Raw genomic sequence first — 23,277 nt, forward strand, 5'->3', positions numbered from 1 at the left:
AACATCATTTGGCACAACTTACTAAAGGATGGATTTTTGTTTATAATAGATTTTTTAGAGTCCAATATTTCCTTCTGAGAAATTCATCATGCCATCAACATATTGTAGGGATTATCTATTTTGTAATCCAAATTTATATACTTTAAGTGTATTATCAACGTCCTTTGAAATTTAAAAATAGGAGTTTGCCATTGTGGCTCAGCAGTAACGAGCCCGACTAGTATCCATCAGGAAGCAGGTTCGATCCCTGGCCTCGCTCAGTGGGTTAAGGATCTGGTATTGCCATGAGCTGTAGTGTAGGTCACAGATATGGCTCGGATCCCATGTTGCTATGGCTGCGGCATGAGCTGGCAGCTGTAGCTCTGATTTGAGCCCTAGTCCAGGAACTTCCATAGGCTGCAGGTGAGGCCCTAAAAAATAAAAAAAGCAAAACAAAAAGAAGAAGAAAAAAAAGAAATGTAAAAATAAAGATTGTTCAATACTTTATAAATTATACCACCTGTAAAATAACCAAAAATTAGATTGCTCTAGAATTAGAATAATTTCATTTAAGATATAGTTTAAAAGAAATATATATTTCCTTGCAGTATATACATACATGTAGTATACACATATATACTACATGTGTACATATATATATATGCATGTGTATGCATGCACACACACTCTCTCTCACACACACACACACACAGAGTATTCTTACCCCTGAACTTACCTCTGTGCTTTTTGTCTGACTTTGTTGTGGCTTATGATGTCCCATGAGCAAGCCTCCAGCAGTAAGGTTTGGAAAGTTCTGAAGATAAGCCTGTGATCCTGAGAGACTTCCTTCTGCCAACCCCACCACAGCTGGTTGTTTGTCCTGAGTGTTCCCATGGCCTGGCCCAGTCTGTCCAGCCACGTGCTGATTTGGAAGGAATGGTAACAAGCCCATGCCAGGTGTTACAGTTGTTTGGGTTGGAATCAGATTAGATGCTGTAGAACCACAAACGCAAGAAGTACTGGTTAGACAAGGCTTATTCACAACAGTCCTCTTGATTAGGTATGTTACAGGGAAAGTGTGCAGGAATCTATTTTTTACCTACTAGAGAATAGTTAAATTTAAAAGGTGAGGTTAGAGGTTGTAAATTAGTCGGAAAAATGAAAACCTCTAATAGTGTTCATGCTTTTATTATTTTCAATAACTTCTAGGATAATCTCAAGGATATCAGAGTTTATAGCTCCAAGTTTTAATTGTATATCTTAGAAGTTCAGAGCAAAATTTTTTTGGCATTTAAGCTATATCAGTGCCTTTCCTTAAATGCCCAATCATTGTCATTTGCCTGCTTCCATATTTGGAAGGAACAATTAAGTGAATCAAGTGTTTAAATAAGTCTCTGACATTCAAAAATTAATAAAGGTAGGTTAAACCCAATGATAAATTTAGTCAGCCAGCTTGTACCAGCTCATGAGTCAATTGTACTATCTCTTCCTAGCTCTTAAGTTTTAATGTCTTCACAGGGGTAACCTGAAATCAGCCATGTTTACCCATGGAAATACACAAATTCTACAAGACTTTTTTCTTTTAACCCACAGAAACATCAGCACACTGCTGGTTTAAAAAAACATCAAGGAGTTCCCATCGTGGCTCAGTGGTTAACGAATCTGACTGGGAACCAAGAGGTTGCGGGTTCCATCCCAGGCCTCGCTCAGTGGGTTAAGGATCCGGCGTTGCCATGAGTTGTGGTGTAGGTTGCAATTGCGGCTCGGATCCTGTGTTGTTGTGGCTGTGGTGTAGGCTGGCAGCTAGAGCTCGGATTAGACCCCTAGCCTGGGAACCTCTATATGCCGTGGATGTGGCCCTGGGAAAGACAAAAAAGAAAAAAAAAAAAAATAAACATCAATATTTGTGAATAGATAAACACCAACTGAAAGTTTAACACATGAAAGTTTTATATTTTTATTTACACAGAATAACAAGAAATAAAGTTTTAATAGGAAAATTCTAAATCATTCCCTTTTTAAAAAATCTACAGGTCAAAATCAAGCGAAGAAAACTAGTTTTGATAACTACTTTTTCATTAAATCAAAGTTATACTTTAAAATTCACTAAACAAGCTTCTTAAATTATTTTTAGTACTAAATATTTAGAGATAGATTCTCAGTTCTGTCCTTTCGTGATATATTTATTTGGACACTAAATTTTCAGTGTTCTTAAGGCAGCAATGATAAAGCAAATGGCTATTTAATCCAAACCAAATAATAAATATCTGCATAAGCTTTTAGGCATACAAAATTTAATTTTTAGGGCAGATCTCATCACACCATAAAGATTTCTATACCATTCTATATTCTGGTTTAACTTGTGCCCAGTCAACTCCCATAATTTGAATTGATTATTTGATGATTTCACTAGTTGGTTTTATGTACAAGAGACTAAAAATGCTACCCATATTTAATTGACTTCTTCTTTTTTTTTTTGTCTTTTTGCCTTTTCTAGGGCCACTCCCTCGGCATATGGAGGTTCCCAGGCTAGGGGTGTAATCAGAGCTGTAGCCACCAGTCTACACCAGAGCCACCGCAATAAGGGATCCGAGCAACGTCTGCGACCTACACCACAGCTCATGGCAATGCCGGATCCTTAACCCACTGAGCAAGGCCAGGGATCGAACCCGCAACCTCACGGTTCCTAGTCGGATTCATTAACCATTGAGCCATGACGGGAACTCCTGACATTTTTTTTTTAAATCACTGGTGGCCTTTCTCTTTTTTTTTCCCGCAACATGCTCACTTCAAACAAATTTCAATTAAACTTCAAAATGAACGTGTCTTTCAAAATCACATTCAAATAAGAAATCGTGGTAAACCACCTTGCTCCTATTGTTCTAAAAAGAAAAACAGTGATTCTGTTTTTGTTTAAATTTGTCATGTTTTTAGAAGTACATAGTACACATTTACTATTTTTCTTCTATCACTAATATAGAGCTCACATATTAAAAAACAATGCAAATAAATAATCCAACCTTAGATTTACAATTACCAGGTATTTCTCAATAAAGGCTAAGGGTTTCTTATCCAGACAAAAATTAAATAGATCCCTATGTACCGCACTATAAGCCCAGTGGGCAGAGGTCAGTCTCAAATGGATCTACGTCTCTGCCTCATGCTGCTGTGAACTTTCATCAAATTTTTTTTTTTGTCTTTTTGCTATTTCTTGGGCCACTCCTGCGGCATATGGAGGTTCCCAGGCTAGAGGTCGAATTGGAGCTGTAGCCACCGGCCTACGCCAGAGCCACAGCAACGCGGGATCCGAGCTGCGTCTGCAACCTACACCACAGCTCATGGCAACGCCGGATCGTTAACCCACTGAGCAAGCGCAGGGACCGAACCCGCAACCTCATGGTTCCTGGTCGGATTCGTTAACCACTGCGCCACGACGGGAACTCCAAACCTTCATCAAATATTAAAGCGTATCCAACAGGGAAAGTCTTATCTTGGTGTGTAAGCAAATCTATCAATAGCTTATCAATAGTATTCTAATACTAAAAACAGAAAAGCCAAGGGGGCTCTTGAAATTTTAAATGACTGAATAAAACTCACATCTGACCTTCCTTTAAATGAAAGCAGAATACAGATAAACTATCTTTAAATCTCCAATTTAATTGTTTACTGACTTCTAAGCAAACACATATCATTTACTTTTATGTGCTTCTCCAAGATGGCCCAACTCTGTTTTCAACGGGAGCGGTGACCCTATCCCTACGGCAGTATGAAGAACCATAGCTGGGGGGTCGCCAAGTAAGCCCGGTTTCTGCAAAAGAAGAAAAGAAGACTTTGGCTCATGGTCGCAAAACAGGCCCTAATTTAAAAAAAGCTACACAGGTGAAAATTCATCAACAATCTGATCAACAGCCTCACTATAGAAAAGGCACAAACACATCTTAAAAGAAAAAAATAACTCCATACTTACATTATTAGTATGAATTTTCTCAAACTTCATTAACTGTTGCTGTGCCAATGGTACAGGAGAAAGATTCTGAAGAAATAAATTAGAAGTATTACCCATAAGTGAGCTCTGTAAAAATGATAAAACATTGTTAGTTTAATTTTGAAGAACTACCTTCAAAAGTCCCCAGTTCAAGTCCCCAGTTGATCTGAGCAAAACCAACATCTTCTTAATATCCTACTTTCCAACTATAGGCAACATTAATTAATTCTTTCAATAAGACACAAATGTGACCTACAGTCATGAAACTAATTCCATATGGCCTCCCGCTTTTCTTTCATCCTTCTTTCCCTCTCCTTACCCCTTTCTGGCTTTGATGTGAGTGTCATTCAACCATTTATTTATTCGTTTAGTCATTCAACAAAGATTTATTGAGCACTTCTATGTCCCAGGCACTGTGCTACATAGTGAGAAATACCACGGTATGGTTTGCCCTCCTGGATCTTATAGTCCCCTGAGGAAGGGAGGTGTTAATTAATTATAAAAAACATATAATTACAAGTGGTGATGAGTGTATGAAGGAAAAATGCAAGGAGCTATGAGAACAAACAGTGGTGGAACCTGATGTAGGGTGGTAAATTTAAGAAAGGTTTCCCTGAGGAGCTAACTCTTGCACAGCGAGCTGACGGCTGCTGAGAAATAACTAGGTGAGGGCCTGGGGGAACTAGCTGGTGTTGGGTGGGAGCATTCCAGGCAGAAGTGACAGCATGACCAAAGACCGAAGAAGAAGAGAAGAAAGTGCTTCAAGGACCAAAGCAGTTCCCCACAGCGGGGACAATGACACCCAAGGAACATGAGAGGCAGGAGAGGCCAGCTTGCATAGGCCCTGAAGGCAAAATTAAGCAGTTTGGTCTTTATTTTAAAATAAAAGGATTATAGTCAATGCTCTGGGTGCCCCTTTCATATCAATTTAAACCTTACTGTAATTAATTGTTTCATGTTAAGTTTTCTCGATTTGCTGAAATTCTCTAAGAAGAGGGACTATGAATATTTTGTTCAGTGCTATGGTCTAAATGACCAGCACAGTGTCTAGTACATGTTAGATATTCCATAAGATATGTTGAGTAAATGAAGGCATAAAGACCCTACAAGGTCCTAGGTTAGATTCTAAGAATGAAAAATAAATAAACAATAGGCCTTTTCCTTAAAAAGCTCAGTTTAGGAATAAACATTCATTCATTCAACCCTCAACAACCACTTATTATATATTAGGTTTGATTCATAATTACATTTTTATGTAGATACAGACTTAAACAGTACCTGAAATTAGTATGTAATGTTTATCTCCGATATTATGAATATTTATATACAGAAACATGTTTTAAATTACTTATCTGAAAAAGGTAAAATAAAACACATATTTCTTGGTCATGCCCACAGCATGCAGAAATACCAGCCCAAGGACTGAACAAGTGCCACAACAGTGACCCTAGCCACAGCAGTGACAATGTCAGATCCTTAACCCACTGAGTCACCAGGAAACTCCAAGAAAATATTTTTACTCTCATAAATATATATGTTATTTTTCGTAACATTGGTTAAATTTTGGAGTTCCCATCATGGCACAGAGGAAACGAATCTGACTAGGAACCATGAGGTTGCAGGTTTGATTCCTGGCCTTGCTCAGTGGGTTAAGGATCCAGCATTGCTATAAGCTGTGATGTAGGTCGCAGATGCAGTTTGGATCCCATGTTGCCGTGGCTGTGGCATAGGCCAGCAGCTGTAGCTCCAACCGGACCCTAGCCCAGGAACCTCCATATGCTGCGGGTGCGGCCCTAAAAATAAAAAAAATAAACCAAAATTTTAAGAATGGAGTTATTGCTCATTTATTTTTTCTTTCTTATACTTTTTAAAGACCACATAAGAGGGAGTTAACATCGTGGCGCAGTGGTTAACGAATCCGACTAGGAACCATGAGGTTGCGGGTTCAGTCCCTGCGCTTGCTCAGTGGGTTAACGATCTGGCGTTGCCGTGAGCTGTGCTGTAGGTTGCAGACGCGGCTCGGATCCCGCGTTGCTGTGGCTCTGGTGTAGGCCGGTGGCTACAGCTCCGATTCGACCCCTAGCCTGGGAACCTCCATATGCCGCGGGAGCGGCCCAAGAAATAGCTAAAAAAATAATAATAAAAAAATAAAGACCACATAAGAATATTTGTTTTGAGCTACTTATTTCTAGAAAAATATACCACAAAATATACCTCTTTCCTTCTTAAGGCCCTAAAAATAGGAATCCGTAAATCTATATAACTATGATAATTTGATTACCTTAATTTGATTTCCTCCTTAAGTTGTTTTTATGTAGCTATATTTATCACTTAGGATCTTTTTATTTATTTTTTTTTTGTCTTTTTGCTCTTTCTTGGGCCGCTCCCGCGGCATATGGAGGTTCCCAGGCTAGGGGTCGAATCGGAGCTGTAGCCACCGGCCTACACCAGAGCCACAGCAACGCGGGATCCGAGCCGCGTCTGCAACCTACAGCACAGCTCAGGGCAACGCCAGATCGTTAACCCACTGAGCAAGGGCAGGGACCGAACCCGCAATCTCATGGTTCCTAGTCGGATTCGTTAACCACTGCGCCACGACGGGAACTCCACTAAGGATCGTTTTAAAAAACAAAATACTCATTTCATTCCTTGAGAACTTTAGGTGTTAAGAACAAACAAAACATTTACTCCAAATTTTTGATGCTTAATGGTATTTATATACCTGATGCGCTTTATTCAAATGTAAAAATGCAGGGGAGATGGATGGATTCATCAGAGGTGGCAAGCTGTGAGGTGTTCCCAGAACTGCTTTAAGAAAATAAAAGTAAAAATTTATGATATATATGGAATTAAAAAATAAATAAAACAAACCCCCAAAAGGGTAAATGAATATTTCTTTAAACTTTTAACAAACTCATTGGAATTCTAATGATCCACTGACCTTGTCATTGTGCAAAAAGTGACAGGCTCGTTTCCTTGTGATTCAACCCTAGAATTTGATTTAAAATTGCCACTTCTGTTGTTACGGTAAAGTACCAAACCTAAGCCTTTCTCATCTCTAGCACTTAGTGCAAGAAAATTAATTCCATCTCTTAATAAGTGTAATACTAATTGAACCCATGTTATTTGCTCAGTATTTTTGTTAGGTATTTGTGATCTTTTGGCAGGAAGTTGTGGGGGGCAGGAAAGGACAAGATACAATCCTTGTCCCTAAAACCCACCCTAATTAAGAAAAGAATATATGTACATTTAAAAATATTTACAGAACAAAAACAAGAGAAACAATACTATACATATTTTGATAACGATATACTTTATCAAGTTTGTCCAAGAGTGCAAATACTAGAGTGCACATCAGAAGAGATATTTTAAGAAGAGGAAATATACAAAAAGAAAGTTAAGAAAAAAAATATAAGAAGCCATTTCATCTAGGTATTAGATGGAAATAGGCATACAAAATTCTCTAGCAATACAATAATTAATTAGGATCACAGAAGTTGATGCTTAGAAAGTACTTCAAAAAGCATGTAATCTAATGATCAAACATATTTGGAATTAATACGTAACATCCCTAAAAGTTCATTCCATGCTTTAAAAACTCTTTTAGAGTTCCTGCCACGGCGTAATGGGTTATGTATGAATCTGACTGCAGTGGTTTGGGTGACTGAGGAGATGTGGGTTTGATTCCTGGCCCAGAGCAGTGGATCAAGGATCTGGCATTGCCACAGCTACAGCGTGGGTCACAGCTGGCCTGGGAATTTCCATATCCCACAGGTATACCCAAAGAAGGAAAAAATAAAAAAATAAAAATTCTGTTTCAAGTTTTTTTACTTGCTGAGGCAGTCCATTACATCTTTGGAAAACTGACCACTAGAAAGTACTGTCTTCAGAATGACCAAGTTTCACTATCGGTGATGGAATAATTACATCAGTAGGATTAAGGATCCAGCATTGACACTGCTGTGGCACAGGTTCTATCCCTGGCCTAGGAAATTCCACATGTCCCTGAGTGAGGTCAAAAAGACTAATGAGATAAAATAAAATAGTATCAAAAATACATAAAGATTTCAGCAACAAAAGTCAATAACCCTGTTTAAAAACGGACAGAGAACTTGATTGAGTATATCTCCTAAGAAGACATAAAAACAGACAAAAAGCACATGAAAAGATGCTCAAAAATCATAAAAGTCATCAGTGAAATTCAAATCAAGACCATGATGAGGAGTTCCTGTCGTGGCGTAGTGGAAAGGAATCCGACCAGGAACCATGAGGTTGCAGGTTTGATCCCTGGCCTCGCTCAGTGGGTTAAGGACTCCAGCATTGCCGTGAGCTGTGATGTAGGTCACAGACGCAGCTCGGATCTGGTGCGGCTGTGGCTGTGGCTGTGGCCAGCAGCTGTAGCTCCAATTGGACCCCTAGCCTGTGACCCTCCATATGCCGCCAGTGTGGCCCTAAAAAAAGAAAAAGGCAAAAGACCAAACAACAACAACAACAACAAACCATGATGAAATGCCAGTTTATTCCTATTTGAATAGCTATAATTAAAAAAAAAAGATGAAGATTTGGAGCAATGAGAATCCTTGTACATTGCTATGGGAATGTAAAATAGCACAGCCACTGTGGAAGAGAGCTTGGCAGTTCCTCAACAAGTTAAACATAGAATAACCATATTACCTACCAATTCTAGTCCTAGATACATACCCCAAGAGAATTGAAACTGGGTGTTCAAATACTTGTATATGAATAATTATAAGAGCACTCTTCACAATAGTCAAAAGGTGAAAACAACTCAATGTCTACCAATGGCTAAATGAATAAACAAATTCTGGTATATGCATACAGTGGAATATTATTCAGCCATAAAGTGGAATGAAGTACTGATACATGTTAAAGTACTCCAAAACATCCTGCTAATTAAAGCCAGACACCAAAAATCACATAGTGTATGATCCCATTTATATGTAACATTCAGAATAGGGAAAAGCATAAAGAGAGAAGGCAGATTGGTTGTTTCTAGCACCTGAGCAGAGGGGGAAATATGAAGTAGCTGTTTATGGGGTATGAATTTCATTTTGAGGTAATGAAAATGTTTTGAAACTACACAAAGTTGGAGACTGCACAACATTGTGAATGTACTAAACACCACTGAATTATTGACTTTAAAATGGTTAAATTCATATTGTGAATTTTGCCTCACAAAAATTATTACAATGAAAAAAACAGTATAAAGTAATATGAAATGGTATGGATAAATCTGAAAAATATGTGTAATACTTACACTCTGAAAATTACAAAGTATTGCTGAGAAAAATTAAAATCTAAATAAATGGAGATATGTACCATATTTATGACAAAGAGTTGTCAATTCTGAGCAAATTATTATACAGGTTCAACACAATTCCAATCAAATTCCCAGCAGACATTTTTCATAGAAATGGAGGGCTGATTCTAACATTTCTATGAAAATGCAAAGAACTTGGAATAGGCAAAACAAACAGAAAAAGAACAGTTGGATGATTTATACTAACTGATTTCAGGATTTAAAGTTACATTTATTAAGACAATGTAGTATTGTTATAAAGACACACATTTAGATCAAAATGACTATACTACTCAAGGCAATCTATAGGTTCAATGCAATCTATCAAATTACCAATGGCATTTTTCACATGACTAGAACAAAAAAATTTTAAATTTGTGTGAAAATACAAAATATCTTGAATAGCCAAAGAAACCCTAAGAAAGAAAAATGGAGCTGGAGGAATCAGGCTCCCTGACCTCAGACTATACTACAAAGCTAGAGTTATCAAAACAGTATGGTGCTGGCACAAAAACAGAGATCTAGATCTATGGAACAGGACAGAAAGCCCAGAAATAGACCCAAGCACCTGTGGTCAACTAATCTATGATAAAGGAGGCAAGAATATACAATGGAGAAAACACTGTCTTTTTAATAAGTGGTGCTGGGAAAATTGGAGAGCTACATGTAAGGGTGAAATTAGAACACTCTCTAATATCATTCACAAAAATAAACTCAAAATGGATTAAAGACCTAAATACAATACTGGATATTATAAAACTCTTAGAGGAAAACACAGGCAGAATACTCCTCAACATAAAGTGCAACAATATTTATCAGATCCACCTCCTAGAGTAATGAAAATAAAAACTGAAATAAACCAGTAGGACCTAATTAAACTTAAAAGTTTTGCACAGCAAAGGAAACCATAAACAAAACAAAAAGACAACCCACAGAATGGGAGAAAATATTTACAACTAAGTGACCTACAAGGGATTAATTTCCAAATTCACAAACAACTCACGCAGCTCCATATCAAAAAAACAAATAGCCCAATGGAAAAATGGCCAAAAGATCAAAATAAACATTTCTCCAAAGACATACAGATAGCCAAAAAATACATGAAGAGATGCACAACATTGTGAATTATTAGAGAAATGCAAATCAAAAGTACTATGAGGTGCCACCTTACAGCAGCCAGAAGGGCCACCGTCAAAATGTCTACAAGCAATAAATGCTGGATAGGGTGTAGAGAAAAGGGAAACCTCTCACACTGGTGGGAATGTACACTGGTACAACCACTATGAAAAATAGTATGGAGATTCCTTAAAAAACTAAAAAAGAACTACCATATGATCCAGCAATCCAGAATCCTGTGCATCTATTCGGAAAAAAACATAATTCAAAAAGATACATGCACCCCAATGTTCACTGCAGCACTATTCACAGTAGCTAACACATGGAATCAATTTAAATGTCCATCAACACAGGAATAGATAAGGAAGATATGGTACATATATATAATGGAATATTAGCCATAAAAAAGAATGAAATAATAGCAACATGGATGAACCTAGAGATTATCCTTGTAAGTGAAGTTAGTGAAATACAAACATCATATGATATTGCTTCTATGTGGAATCTTAAAAAAGGATGCAAATGAACTTATCTGCAGAACAGAAACAGACTCACAGACTTTGAAACAAACTGTCCCCAGAGGGGACAGGTGGGGAGAAAAGGATGCCCTGGAGGTTTAGTATCAGTAGACGCACACTGTGGTATATGGGATAACTGGCCAACGGGGACCTGCTATATATAGCACAGGGAATTCTACTCAATATTCTACGATAACATGTATGAGACAAGAATCTGAAAAAGAATGAATGTGTGTATAACTGAATCACTTTGCTATATAGCAGAAATTATCAAAACAATGTAAATCAACTATACTTCAACAAAACTTTTAAAAATGAAAAAAAACAAAAATAAAATAAAATCACAAAAAAAATTACTTAGGAATAAATCTGATGAAAGCGGTGAAAGACTTATACACTGGAAAATACAAAACATTGATAAAGCAACTGAAGATAATTCAAAGAAATGGGAAGATATCTCATGTCCTTGGATTGGAACAATCAATGCTGTTAAAACAGCCCTACTACCCAAAGCATACAGATTTAATGCAATCCCTATCAAATTACCTAAGACATTTTTCATACAAATAGCACAAATAATCCTAAAATTCACATAGAACCAGAAAAGATTCAGAATTACCAAAGCAATCCTAAAGAAAAAGATCCTGCTGAATAGCATTGAGAACTTTGTCTAGATACTCATGTTGCAACAGAAGAAAGGCTGGGGGAAAAATGTAATTGTAATGTATACATGTAAGGATAACCTGACCCCCTTGCTGTACAGTGGGAAAATAAAAAAAAAAAAAAAAAAGAACAAAGGTGGAGGCATAATTCTCCCAGGCTCCGGACAATACTACAAAGCTACAGAATTCAAAACAGCATAATATTGGCACACACAAAAAAATATATGGATTAATGGAACAGAAAAGAGAGCACAGAAATAGACCTACAAACCTATCAACAATTAATCGTCAACCAAGGAGGCAAGAATATACACTGGAGAAAAGACAGTTTCTTTAGCAAGTGGTATTGGGAAAGGTGGACAGCCATAAGAAAATCAATGAAAGCAGAACACACCCTCACACCACCATACACACAAATAAACTCAAAATGGCTTAAAGACTTAAATATAAGACGTGACACCATAAAATTCCTATGAAAGAACATAGGCAAAACATTCTCTGACATAAATCACAGAAATACTTTTTCAGGAGTGGCTCAGTGGAAATGAATCTGACTAGTATACATGAGGACAGGGGTTTGATCCCTGGCTTCACTCAGTGGGTTAAGGACGTGGAGTTGCCATGAGCCATGGTGTAGATCACAGAAGTGGTTCAAATCTGGTGTGGCTGTGGCTGTGGCATAGGCCAGTGGCTACAGCTCCAATGCGACCCCTAGCCTGGGAATCCCTCTACGCCATGGGTGCAGCCCTGGGAGAAAAAAAAAAAAAGACAAAAGAAATAGATAAAAAATATTTTTAGGCCATTCTCTCAAAGCAATAGAAATAAAAGCAAAAATAAACAAATGGGACCTAATCAAACTTATAGGCTTTTTTGCACAGCAAAGGAAACCATAAACAAGACAAAAATACAACCCACAGAATGGGAGAAAAATATTTTCTAATGAAGTGACTGATAAGGCGCTGACTTCCAAAATATACAAACAGGTCATATGACTCAGTAATGAAAAACAACCCAGTCAAAAAATGGTCAGAAAAGCTAAAGAAACATTTCTCCAAAGAAGACATCCAGATGGCCAAGAGACACATGAAAAGATGCTCAATATTGCTAATTGTTAGAAAAATGCAAAGCAAAACAACAATAAGGTATCACCTCATGCCATCATCAGAAAGTCTACAAATAACAAATGGTAGAGAGAGCGTGGAGAAAAGGAAACCCTCCTACACTGTTGGTGGGAATAAAAATTGGTGCAACTATGGAAAGCAGCACAAAGGGTCCTTAAAAAACTAAAAATAGAGCTAACATGTGATCCAGCAATCCCACTCCGGGGAAAATACCTGAAGAAAACTCTAATTCAATTAGAGATAAGCACCCCTATGTTCACTGAAACACTATTCACAATAGCCAAAACATGGAATACACACACACACACACACACACACACACACACACACATCCACTGTATGTATACATACACACATGCAATGGAATACTACTCAGCTATAAAAAGGAATGAAATAATGCCATTTGCAACAACATGTTTGGAGAATATTACACTAAGTGAAGTAAGTACGAGGGAGAAAGACAAACACTATGATATCACTTTTATGTGGAATCTAAAATATGATACATATGAACTTATTTACAAAACAGAAACAGACTCATAGACATAGAAAAAAAACTTGTGGTTAACAAAGGGGAAGAGGAAGGAGGTATATTGGGAGTTTGGGGTAAGGAGATACAAACTACTATATATAAAATAAACAAGAAAGTCCTACTGTATTATTACAGGGACCTATATTCAATATACTGTAATAAACCATAGTGGAAAAGGATATGTATATATATGCATAAGTGAATTACTCTGCTGTACACCAGAAACTAACACAACACTGTAAATCAAGTACATCTCAATTTAAAATTTTTTTAAAAAGAGTTTAGAAATGTTCAGAAGAGGGTTAGGGTTGGTTAGGGTTAGGGTTAAAACAAGGTAGGTATAAGCTATGCCACAGAGAAATAAAGGAAGGAGTTTAACCAGTACACAATATTTAAGTACTCTTCAGCATAAATAGCAGTTCTGCTCGAGGCACCTGAGATGATTTAAACAGATAAATATGCCATTATGGAGCCTCCTCCATTCTAGTGGGAGAGAGAGACAATAAACAAGTAAATTTGTGTGAGTTACTTGAACAAAACGATACAAGGAGACAGTAGGGCAGGGGTTTAAATGCAAATATATTATATAGGCATACTTCAGAGATATTGCAGGTTTGGTACCAAACCACTCCAATAAAGTGATTATCACAATAAAGCAAATCACACAATCTGTTTCATTTCCCCGTGCATATAAAGTTATGTTTATACTATACTATACAGTCTATTAAGTGTGTAATAGCATTAGGTCTAAAAAACAATGTATATACCTTAATTTTAAAATGCTAACAAATGCTAACCATCATCTGGTGTTGCCACAAACTTTCAATTTGTAAAACTAAACAAAAATATATGTGAAGCATAAAATGGGCATGCTTGTATGCACATATTATAAACATAATTATATAGAGAATTACGATTCTGTGTAATTATTTTAGTTTGCACAGAGGCCTCTGTGAAGAGTTCAGGATATAATAAGGGATACAGTTAAGCTATAATAAAGAACGCAGTAAAGGAAAAACAAATGCAACTGATTAACAAGACATTTTGTCTTTCCTGAACACCAAGAAACTTTCCATACATTCTCCAGATGCTTTGCATGAATTCAGGTGAGATATTTAATCCTCTCCCCTTGCCATTCCACGCAAAGAAAAAGCCAGCAGTGTAATACTGACACATCTTTCTCTAAATCATAAAAGTAGCATTACAATAGAAAAGCATAATCTCACATGGGCGTACATCAATCTGAGTAGAAAAGCAGAATGGAGAATACATACCTTAGATTGAAAAAAAAGAGACAAAAATAACTTGGGGGAGAAGTTACTAAAAATAGCCCAGATGCGGACTATACTTCCTAAAAGACCCAAGAGTGTAATATACTTCTTTAAACACTGATACAATCTTGAACTGCATTAACAGAAACCTAATGATCACTGTCAGGAAATCCCAGTGCCTTCTGTGCTTTTTAGAACCTACCCAAGCATAAAGTCATGTCTCTGTATACCATATTTCAGGACAATTCAGACAATCTAAGTACATCTACAAGAGGACAACGCTGGCCGGCAGAGGGGGCTGCTCCAGAGAGCATGTCTTATGACATGTTACGGAAAGTCGAATACAGCAGTATAGTTTACAAAGAAGAAGAGGATGTGTATAAAGCAAATACTCGAACTGTTATTTATATGTACTTTCATGTTAAAAAATACAAATATGAAGCTTTATCATTTCTCAATAAATGGGCTGACAAATGCGCATTCATGTAATTGACATGTAAGTCCGCTTATGTTGGGGCTCTGCGAAAAATATATCTTACTGATACAGTTGCATGGTCAAAAACTAAATAAATAAAAAAGGAGGCTGCTGGTCTGGAGAACAAAAGACAAAGAAAGGTTTCATGATAGTTGTCTTCAAATAGTAGAAGGCTTTTCTTAAGGAAGAAGGAATAGATTTATTCTGTGTTTCTTCATAGGGAGAACTAGAGTTAAGTGGCTAAAAGTTATGGGAATTACATCTAATACAATTACTAGGAGGAAAAATCTTCTAGTGATTAAATCTGTCAAACCACAGAATAGCTGCCTTGGGAAATAACAAGCTTGCTTGCTTATTTATTTATTTATTGTTTTCTTTTTTAAGGCCACACCTGTGGTATATGGAAGTTCCTGGGCTAGTGGTCAAATTGGAGCTGCAGCTGCTGGCCTACATGGGATCTGAGCCACATTTATGACCTATGCCGCAGCTTGCAGCAACGCCAGATCCTTAACTCACTGAGCAAGGCCAGGGATCAAACCCGCATCCTCATGGAGACAATGTCAGGTTCTTAAGCTGCTGAGCCAAAACAGGAACTCCATAACAAGCTTCCTATGCTTTGAGTAGTCAAGACATATAAAGGATATCTTTATACCATTAAAACTGTAGAAGGGATATCTGATTGCTGAACAGGCTGGGCTGGAACACCTCTAAAGCTACTTCTTATACATAAATAATTGATGATTATATGAAGTACTTAATATGAACATTGTTATATAAGAAAAAGTTTAACTGGTCTTTGTCTTTGGTTCCTGGAAGAAAAGTAAATCCTGGGAACTTCCCCTACGATGGGAGTCTTTGTTATAATAATGAGGTGACACAGGGTGGGCCCCCAGATAACTTCAGGATGGGGGCTGGTCACACCAAAGAGACCTACCCTGTGATTGGTGGGCTGGGGCTTTGAGAGACAGCGGTGTGAACCACACCTCCTGAGGGAGGAGGGGGAACTGAGATTGAGTTCAATAACATGGCCTATCATGCTTACATTTCCTCAAAACCCTAATAAAAACTCTAGACACCAAAGTTAGTTCAGTAGAGATGCCTGGTTAGCGGATACACACTGGCATGCTGGGAGGCAGATGGGCCAGGATTCCAATGGGGCAAGAGCATACAAGCTCTGCACTCGGGACCTCCCAGACCGAGCCCTAAGTCTCCTGATTAGGCCATTTCTGAATTATATCTTGTATACAAAACTGTGATCATAAGCATGGTGCTTTCCTAAGTTCTGTGAGCCTTTCTAGTAAATTATTGAACCTCAGATGGGGAGGTCGGAGGAACCCCCCCCTCCCAATTTTAAGCCAGATAGTGAGAATTTTAGGTGGCCAAGGGATCTGGGAATTGTGGCTGGTGCCTGAAGTCGGGGCAGACCTGTTGGGGATTAAGCCCTTACTTGTAGGATCTATGCTAACTCCAGATAGTCGGTGTTAGAATTGAACTGCAGAACACTAGGTGGTATTAGACCAGCTGGAGCTGAAAGAATAAATATATTTATGCTAAACATTTGTCACCTAAAGCTTAGTGTTGGATATAGGCACTCATTTCCTCATAATGATAAAATACACATTTTGTGTATGTACAGCTGTGCACTTCGGAAGGTAAATAAATTCTTCCCAGAGAAAGAATACTAAATATATATTTAATGTATGCCAATACTGCAAATATTTCCATAGTACTTAGAAAATAATATTTTTGACATTTTCTATAAAGTAAAGCAATGAAAAAAGAAAAGTAAGAGCAGAGAGGAACCAGACCTTTAGCACTTTCCAACAAAGTAATTCTGCTAAAAACAGTACATGGAAAAGTATCATATTCTTTGTTAATACAAGCTATAACAATGCAGCATATTAATTATTACTTGCTTAAGCTATGTGTAACCTGGTCTACAAATTCATGTCAACCAGTAATTAAACTGAAGTTTAATTTTTTTTTTTCTTTTTAAGGCCACACCTGAGACATATGGAAGTTCCCAGCCTATGCCACAGCCATGGCAACACCAGATCCGAGCCGCATCTGTGGCTTGCAGCAATGCCAGATCCTTCATCCACTGAGCGAGGCCAGGGATTGAACCTGCATCCTCATGGACACTATGTTGAGTTCTTAACCCATTAAGCCACAATGGGAGCTCTGAAGGTTTTATATCTAATACTCCATAGATATTTAGATATAAAAAAGAATATCTAAAAAAAATCAAGAAATCCACAAGCAGTTTGAACGTATCAAAAATAGCCAAAATCTATTATCGCTTCAGATCATTAATTAAAATTCATTGATCAAATTCTAGAAAAAAACATTCTTGACTAATTTAAATGTTTTGCACCAGCAAAATCAACTTCATGCCAACATTCCATTTTAACCAGCACACATGATGTTTACCTGGTTTAACAGTTCGTCCGCAGAGCTGGGGCTGTAGGAGAACTTGTAACATGGCTGGGTTGTTTAAACTTTTCATAATTTGCACTGCATTTGGCTCTGGAAGTAAGCCCTTTTGGTTACTGTGCATCTTCGATGAATAAAGAAATAGAAAACATGAGAACGAGGATAAGCACAAAGATGAGACTGCAAAGGCCTTTTTTTTTTTTTTAGAAATTCTCATTCATCTGATAAATTATCATTATGATAAACACAACTTGCTTTATATCATATACTTGTTGCATATACACTCTACCACAATTCCTAATTATAATAAGATATTCTACCATATGACACAAATGGAAATCCTCATAGAATGTGTCAGTTAAATAGAAATTGGCTTTCAGAGGACTAGCAATTTAGTAAGATAAACCTCTTCACACAAGGACAAAGACACCAAGGGAATCTGAATTTATTAACAGGGAGGTAACTTGTTGACACAGTAATGAATACTTTGATATTACAGAAGAACTTTACTATACGTCAATCTAAAGTTTAGTAATATGGAATGTTTTACAAATCAGCATTTTCTTATAATGTCTTTATTTCATTAACTTAATCCTCTAATGTGAGACAAAGACGAATTGGCCTTACATACATGTAATTGGATAGCTTCCTGAAAATACACAATTGTTTTAAGTTTTAAAAAACTTGGGAGCTCCTGTTGTGGCTCAGTGGTTAACAAATCCGACTAGGAACCATGAGGTTGGGGGTTCGATCCCTGGCCTCGCTCAGTGGGTTAAGGATCCGGCATTGTCGTGAGCTGTGGTGTAGGTCACAGACGTGGCTCGGATCGCGCATTGCTGTGGCTCTGGCGTAGGCCGGCGGCTACAGCTCCGATTAGACCCCTAGCCTGGGAATCTCCATGTGCCACAAGTGTGGCCCTAGAAGAAAAAAGACAAAACCAAAAAAACAAAACAAAACAAACAAATAAATAAATAGCCGGATGGATGAGAATATTTATGCAATGATTTAAAAGGAAAACTATAAACTTCCAGCCAAAAGAAAATGGAGAACTGACAAAGACAACTGGACTCTCTCTCTCAACTCTGACTGGGACATTGAGGGTGACGGATCTGAGAACCTGACCCCAAGCCTGTAAGAAACCCTTGCGCAGACAGCAGGTAGTGCAACGAGAGGGTGAGAAAGCCTGGGTCCTCAGACAGTACAGTCTGGAGAAGGGCCTTTTAATTGTGTAACTGTTTCCTCCTCACATCGCTCCCTAGGGATCGTGGCTTTCCTGACCAGCACAACAGGGCAAGGAAACAGCAGCCCCAGTCCAGTAACTGCCCAGGACCATTGAATTAACAGGAGGGTGGCAGGCAAACTCAGAGACAATGGGGACCAAGTAACACTAGGTGCAGGCATGGAAAACTTCTTTCCCACATCCTTGAAGCATCTCCAGTTCCTTCCTCCCACTAGGCAGGGTAGAAGAGGAAGGAAACTGAGGTAGGCAGAACGTGGAAAAGAGCAGAGTTGGGAGCAGAGACTGTGACAGGCTCTCTAAGGGGCAGGGTAGCCTGGCTGGGGTGGGAAAAGGGCTATGGTCAAGGCCTGATGATCAAGGCAGAGGTCCTTGGCCCCAGGTCCTTGCCTGCCTTCCCTACACACTACCTGAGGCCAGGCTTTGGCTCTCCTTGTCCACCTGCCACCCGTTTAACCACTAAACACTCACATACAAGGAAACCAACTCACATACAAGGAAGCCTTTATGGAAGGAAACTGGTATTCACAGGACAAAAAAACCTAGATATCTGGAGAATGTAGCCACAAAAACTAAAGGCACCAAAGTGAAGCACCTTTGCAGAATTAAAGGACAGGAAATAATAATGATATTAGATCAGCATAATAGACATCGTAAAAAAACATAAGATTTTTATTGGTAACATGAAGCAAGGACAAGCGGTCATAAAGAACAACCAATTCGAAATACGAAGCATGAAAAATACAACTGCCTGAGAAAAAAAGCAGCCATCACTTACTACACACTTGACAGAGTTCTAAGCATGTTACATGGATTAGATCACTTCCTGTTCCAAAACAGCTCTACAGCGGATGGTATCATGACCCCATTCTACAGATGAGGAAACTGAAGAAACCCATAAAGCATAATTCTTAGCCTCTAGGTTAAATAGCAGAATATACGTGACTGAGAAACAAAACAGTGATCTGCAAGGTCAGGCCAAAGAAAGATCCCAGAATACATGAGCAAAGGATAAAGAAATGGGGAATGCAAACAAAACATGGAAACGAAAGATGCAAACAAAAGAGAAAGGCTAAGGCAACGAAAAGACAGAAAGAGAAGGACAGTTACCTCTGAAGGATTCGAAAAGGAGAAGGGACTCTTTGAAGTAATAATGGATGAGAATTTCCTGGCATTAAAGAAAAACTGAAGACCACAAATATGATGTAGAGGAAAAAAAAAAAAAAAAACCACACATCTGGAGTTCCTGCTGTGGTGCAATGGGTTAAGGATTGGCATTGTCACAGCTGAAGCAGCTGTGGCTCAGATTCAATGCCTGGCCCAGGAACTTCCAAAAAAAAAAAAAAACACACCTAGTCACAATTTTTTGATGTGAAATTTAAAAACATAAAAGCCAAAAAAAAAAAAAAAGAGAGAGATACTAAAAGCATCCAGTGAGGAAGAACATATCCAATAATAATAATAATAATAATAAACAAACCCTAAAAGAACAAACAAAGAAACACAAACAAGAAGTAGATTAATGCCATCTTCACCCTCAAAGCAACAACACTGGATTTAAGAAGACAATAAATCACTATTTTCAAAGCGCTGCAGCCAAAAAACTTTGAATCTAGATTTTACAGCTAGCTATTACTTAAATGTGGAAAAGAAATAAATATTCCCAGCCACACACAGTCTCAAAAGTCTTTACTACATGAATACTCTTTCTGAAAATAAGAAAGGGAAATAAATGCATGATGATATTACCTGATACATGGAAATTAAGGTCTGTTATATCATAGTTAATTTTAATCTTGTGTACATAAGCCAGGACCATAAAAACAAAAATATTTAAGGCACTCTTAAAGAAAAAATATAGACCCCAATATGGTGGTAGATGAGGTAGAAGGAGGAAGCAGGATGGAGTGTGGAATGAGTTACGTGGGAAGAATGAGACCCTGATCCTCCTAGGGGTGCTAATCAGTTGGGCACAATCACCAATAGAGTAAAATGAGCACACCACTCTCAAAGCAGAAGGAGAAAATTCTAATTTATTCAAAAGTAGATGGGAAATGAAAATAAAGGGGAAAAGTACAGTTAAAAGGAAACATGACAAGTGTTGGAGGGGATGTGGAGAAAAGGGAACACTTGTACACTGTTGGTGGGAATGTAAATTGGTGCAGATACTATGGAAAACAGTCTAGAAATTCCTCAAAAAAATCAAAAATACTGATATGATCTTGCAATTCAACTTCTGGATTTTTTTTTTTAATAGATTTTTTTTTTTTGTCTTTTTCTAGAGCCGATCCTGCGGCATATGGAGGTTCCCAGGCTAGGGGTCGAATTGGAGCTGTAGCCGCAGGCCTACACCACAGCCACAGCAACGCAGGATCTGAGCTGTTTCTGCAACCTACACCACAGCTCACGGCAACGCCAGGTCCTTAACCCACTGAGCACGGCCAGCGATCGAACCCACAACCTCATGTTTCCTAGTCGGATTCGTTGACCACTGAGCCACGACAGGAACTCCGACTTCTGGATGTTTATCCAAATAAAACCAAAGCACTAACTCAAAAAGATATACACGCCTCCATGTTCACTGCAGCATTATTTACAATAGTCAAGATATGGAAACAACCTAAGGGTCCAAAAATGGATGAATGGATAAGGAAAAAGTGTGTATGTATTCAGACAATGGAATATTATTCAGCCATAAAAAAGAAGGAAATCTTGCAATCTTTGACAGTATAGATAGACCTCGAGGGCATTATGTCAAGTGAAATAAGTCAGAGAAAGACAAATACTGTATGATCTCACTTCTATGTAGAATCTAAAAACAAAACAAAACCAAGCCCATAGGTACAGAGAACCAATTGACAGTTGCCTGAGGAAGGGGGTGGAGGATGAATGAAATGATACAGGGGGTCAAAAAGTACACAATTCCAATTATAAGATAAATAAGTCATGGGAATAAAATGTACAGCATGACGACTACAGTTCCTAATACTCTATTATAATATTTGAAGGTTGCTAAGAGAGTAGATCTTAAAAGTTCCCATTGCAAGAAAAAAAAAATTCGTAATTATGTTTGGTGTTAGATGTTAATTAGACTTACCATGGTGATCATTTCACAATATATACAAATATTGAATCATTAGCTGTACACCTGAAATCTAATATAATGTATGTCAATCATAGATTAACATTTCAATTAAAAGAAATCTGTATCAGAAGAACAGTTCTTAAAAATCCTAAGTGGTTATAAACTGAAAAATTCAGCTAAAAGGAAATCATAAGAAAAATTGAAACACTCATAATGTAAAATTTATGATACACAGATACAGAATTATGGAAGTAAACTTACCTTAAATACATTGAGCAGAAAACAATCTACAGGAGTTCCCATTGTGGCTCAGTGGATTAAGAACCCCACTAGTATCCCCGAGTTAGCCTTGCTCAGTGGGTTAAGGATCTGGCATTGCCACGGGCTGTGGAATAGGTTGCAGATGTGGCTCGGATCTGGCATTGCTGTGGCTGTGGCACAGGTTGGTAGCTGCAGTTCCAATTCTAGCCCTTGCCCGGTAATTTCTATAAGCCACAAGTGTGGCCCTAAAGAAAACATAAAAGAAATAATCTAAATTGAAAACAAAGGAGCTAGGCGTTCCCATTGTGGCACAATGGAAACAAATCCAACTAGGAACCATGAGGTTGTAGATTCAATCCCTGGCCTCGCTCAGTGGGTTAAGGATCTGGCGTTGCTGTGAGCCGTGGTGTAGTTCACAGACATGACTCGGATCTGGTGTTGCTATGACTCTGGAGTAGACCAGCAGCTGTAGCTCTGAGTGGACACCTAGCCTGGGAGCCTCCATGTGCTACAGGTGCGGCCCTAAAAAGACAAAAGAGACACACACAAAAAAAAGAAAGAAAGAAAAGGAGCTAAACATTGATATCAATAAAGATGGGGGAAAAGAGTAGATCCAAAGAAGAAGCAAGGAAATTATAATCCAAAGAAGAAAGAAGCCACAAAATTAAAAAGATAGGGTAGAAATAAGCAAAAGGTAGAAAAAATAGAAATAATGAACAAATCAAAAGCTGTTTCTTTGAAAAGCAAATAGCTTGTAAGACTGATCAAAGGAAAAAAAAAAGAAAATGCACATAAGTAAAACATACAATGAAAAAGAGGAGAGTTAGTATGACAATTTTTAAAAATAAAATTTTATAATGGCCTTTCTGTCGTGGCTCAGTAGTAACAAACCTGACTAGAATTCATGAGGGTGTGGATTCGATCCCTGGCCTTGCTCAGTGGGTTAAGGATCTGGCGTTGCCGTGAGCTGTGGTGTAGGTCGCAGATGTAGCTTGGATTCAGTGTTGCTATGGCTCTGGCGTAGGCCGGTGGCTACAGCTCCAATTAGACCCTTAGCCTGGGAACTTCCATATGCTGCAGGAGGGGCCCTGAAAAGACAAAAAATAATAATAATAATAATAAATAAATAAATAGCTATGTGCCTAGAAATTTACAAACTTAGACAAAGTGTATAAATGTGTAGAATATAATCAAATGCTACACATAGCATACAAAGAAAAATACTACTAGTGTATTTAATATCCATAGGAGAAATTTAAGTAGTAATCAATGATTTCTCTCT

At 37.9% G+C, this 23,277-nt stretch overlaps 1 protein-coding gene across 1 annotated transcript in view; it reads right to left on the reverse strand.

The window, feature by feature from the left end:
* The window catches only part of RAVER2 (ribonucleoprotein, PTB binding 2), a 127,442-nt gene that overhangs the window by 50,087 nt on the left and 54,078 nt on the right, over positions 1-23,277 (reverse strand). Inside the window, 5 exon segments of the mRNA XM_047788767.1 lie at positions 716-972; positions 3,676-3,787; positions 3,947-4,012; positions 6,687-6,772; positions 17,410-17,536. Of these exon segments, the coding sequence (XP_047644723.1) occupies positions 716-972; positions 3,676-3,787; positions 3,947-4,012; positions 6,687-6,772; positions 17,410-17,536 (648 nt within the window).

The sequence above is a fragment of the Phacochoerus africanus genome, chromosome 8 (assembly GCF_016906955.1).
Source record: "Phacochoerus africanus isolate WHEZ1 chromosome 8, ROS_Pafr_v1, whole genome shotgun sequence".
Taxonomy (NCBI): domain Eukaryota; kingdom Metazoa; phylum Chordata; class Mammalia; order Artiodactyla; family Suidae; genus Phacochoerus; species Phacochoerus africanus.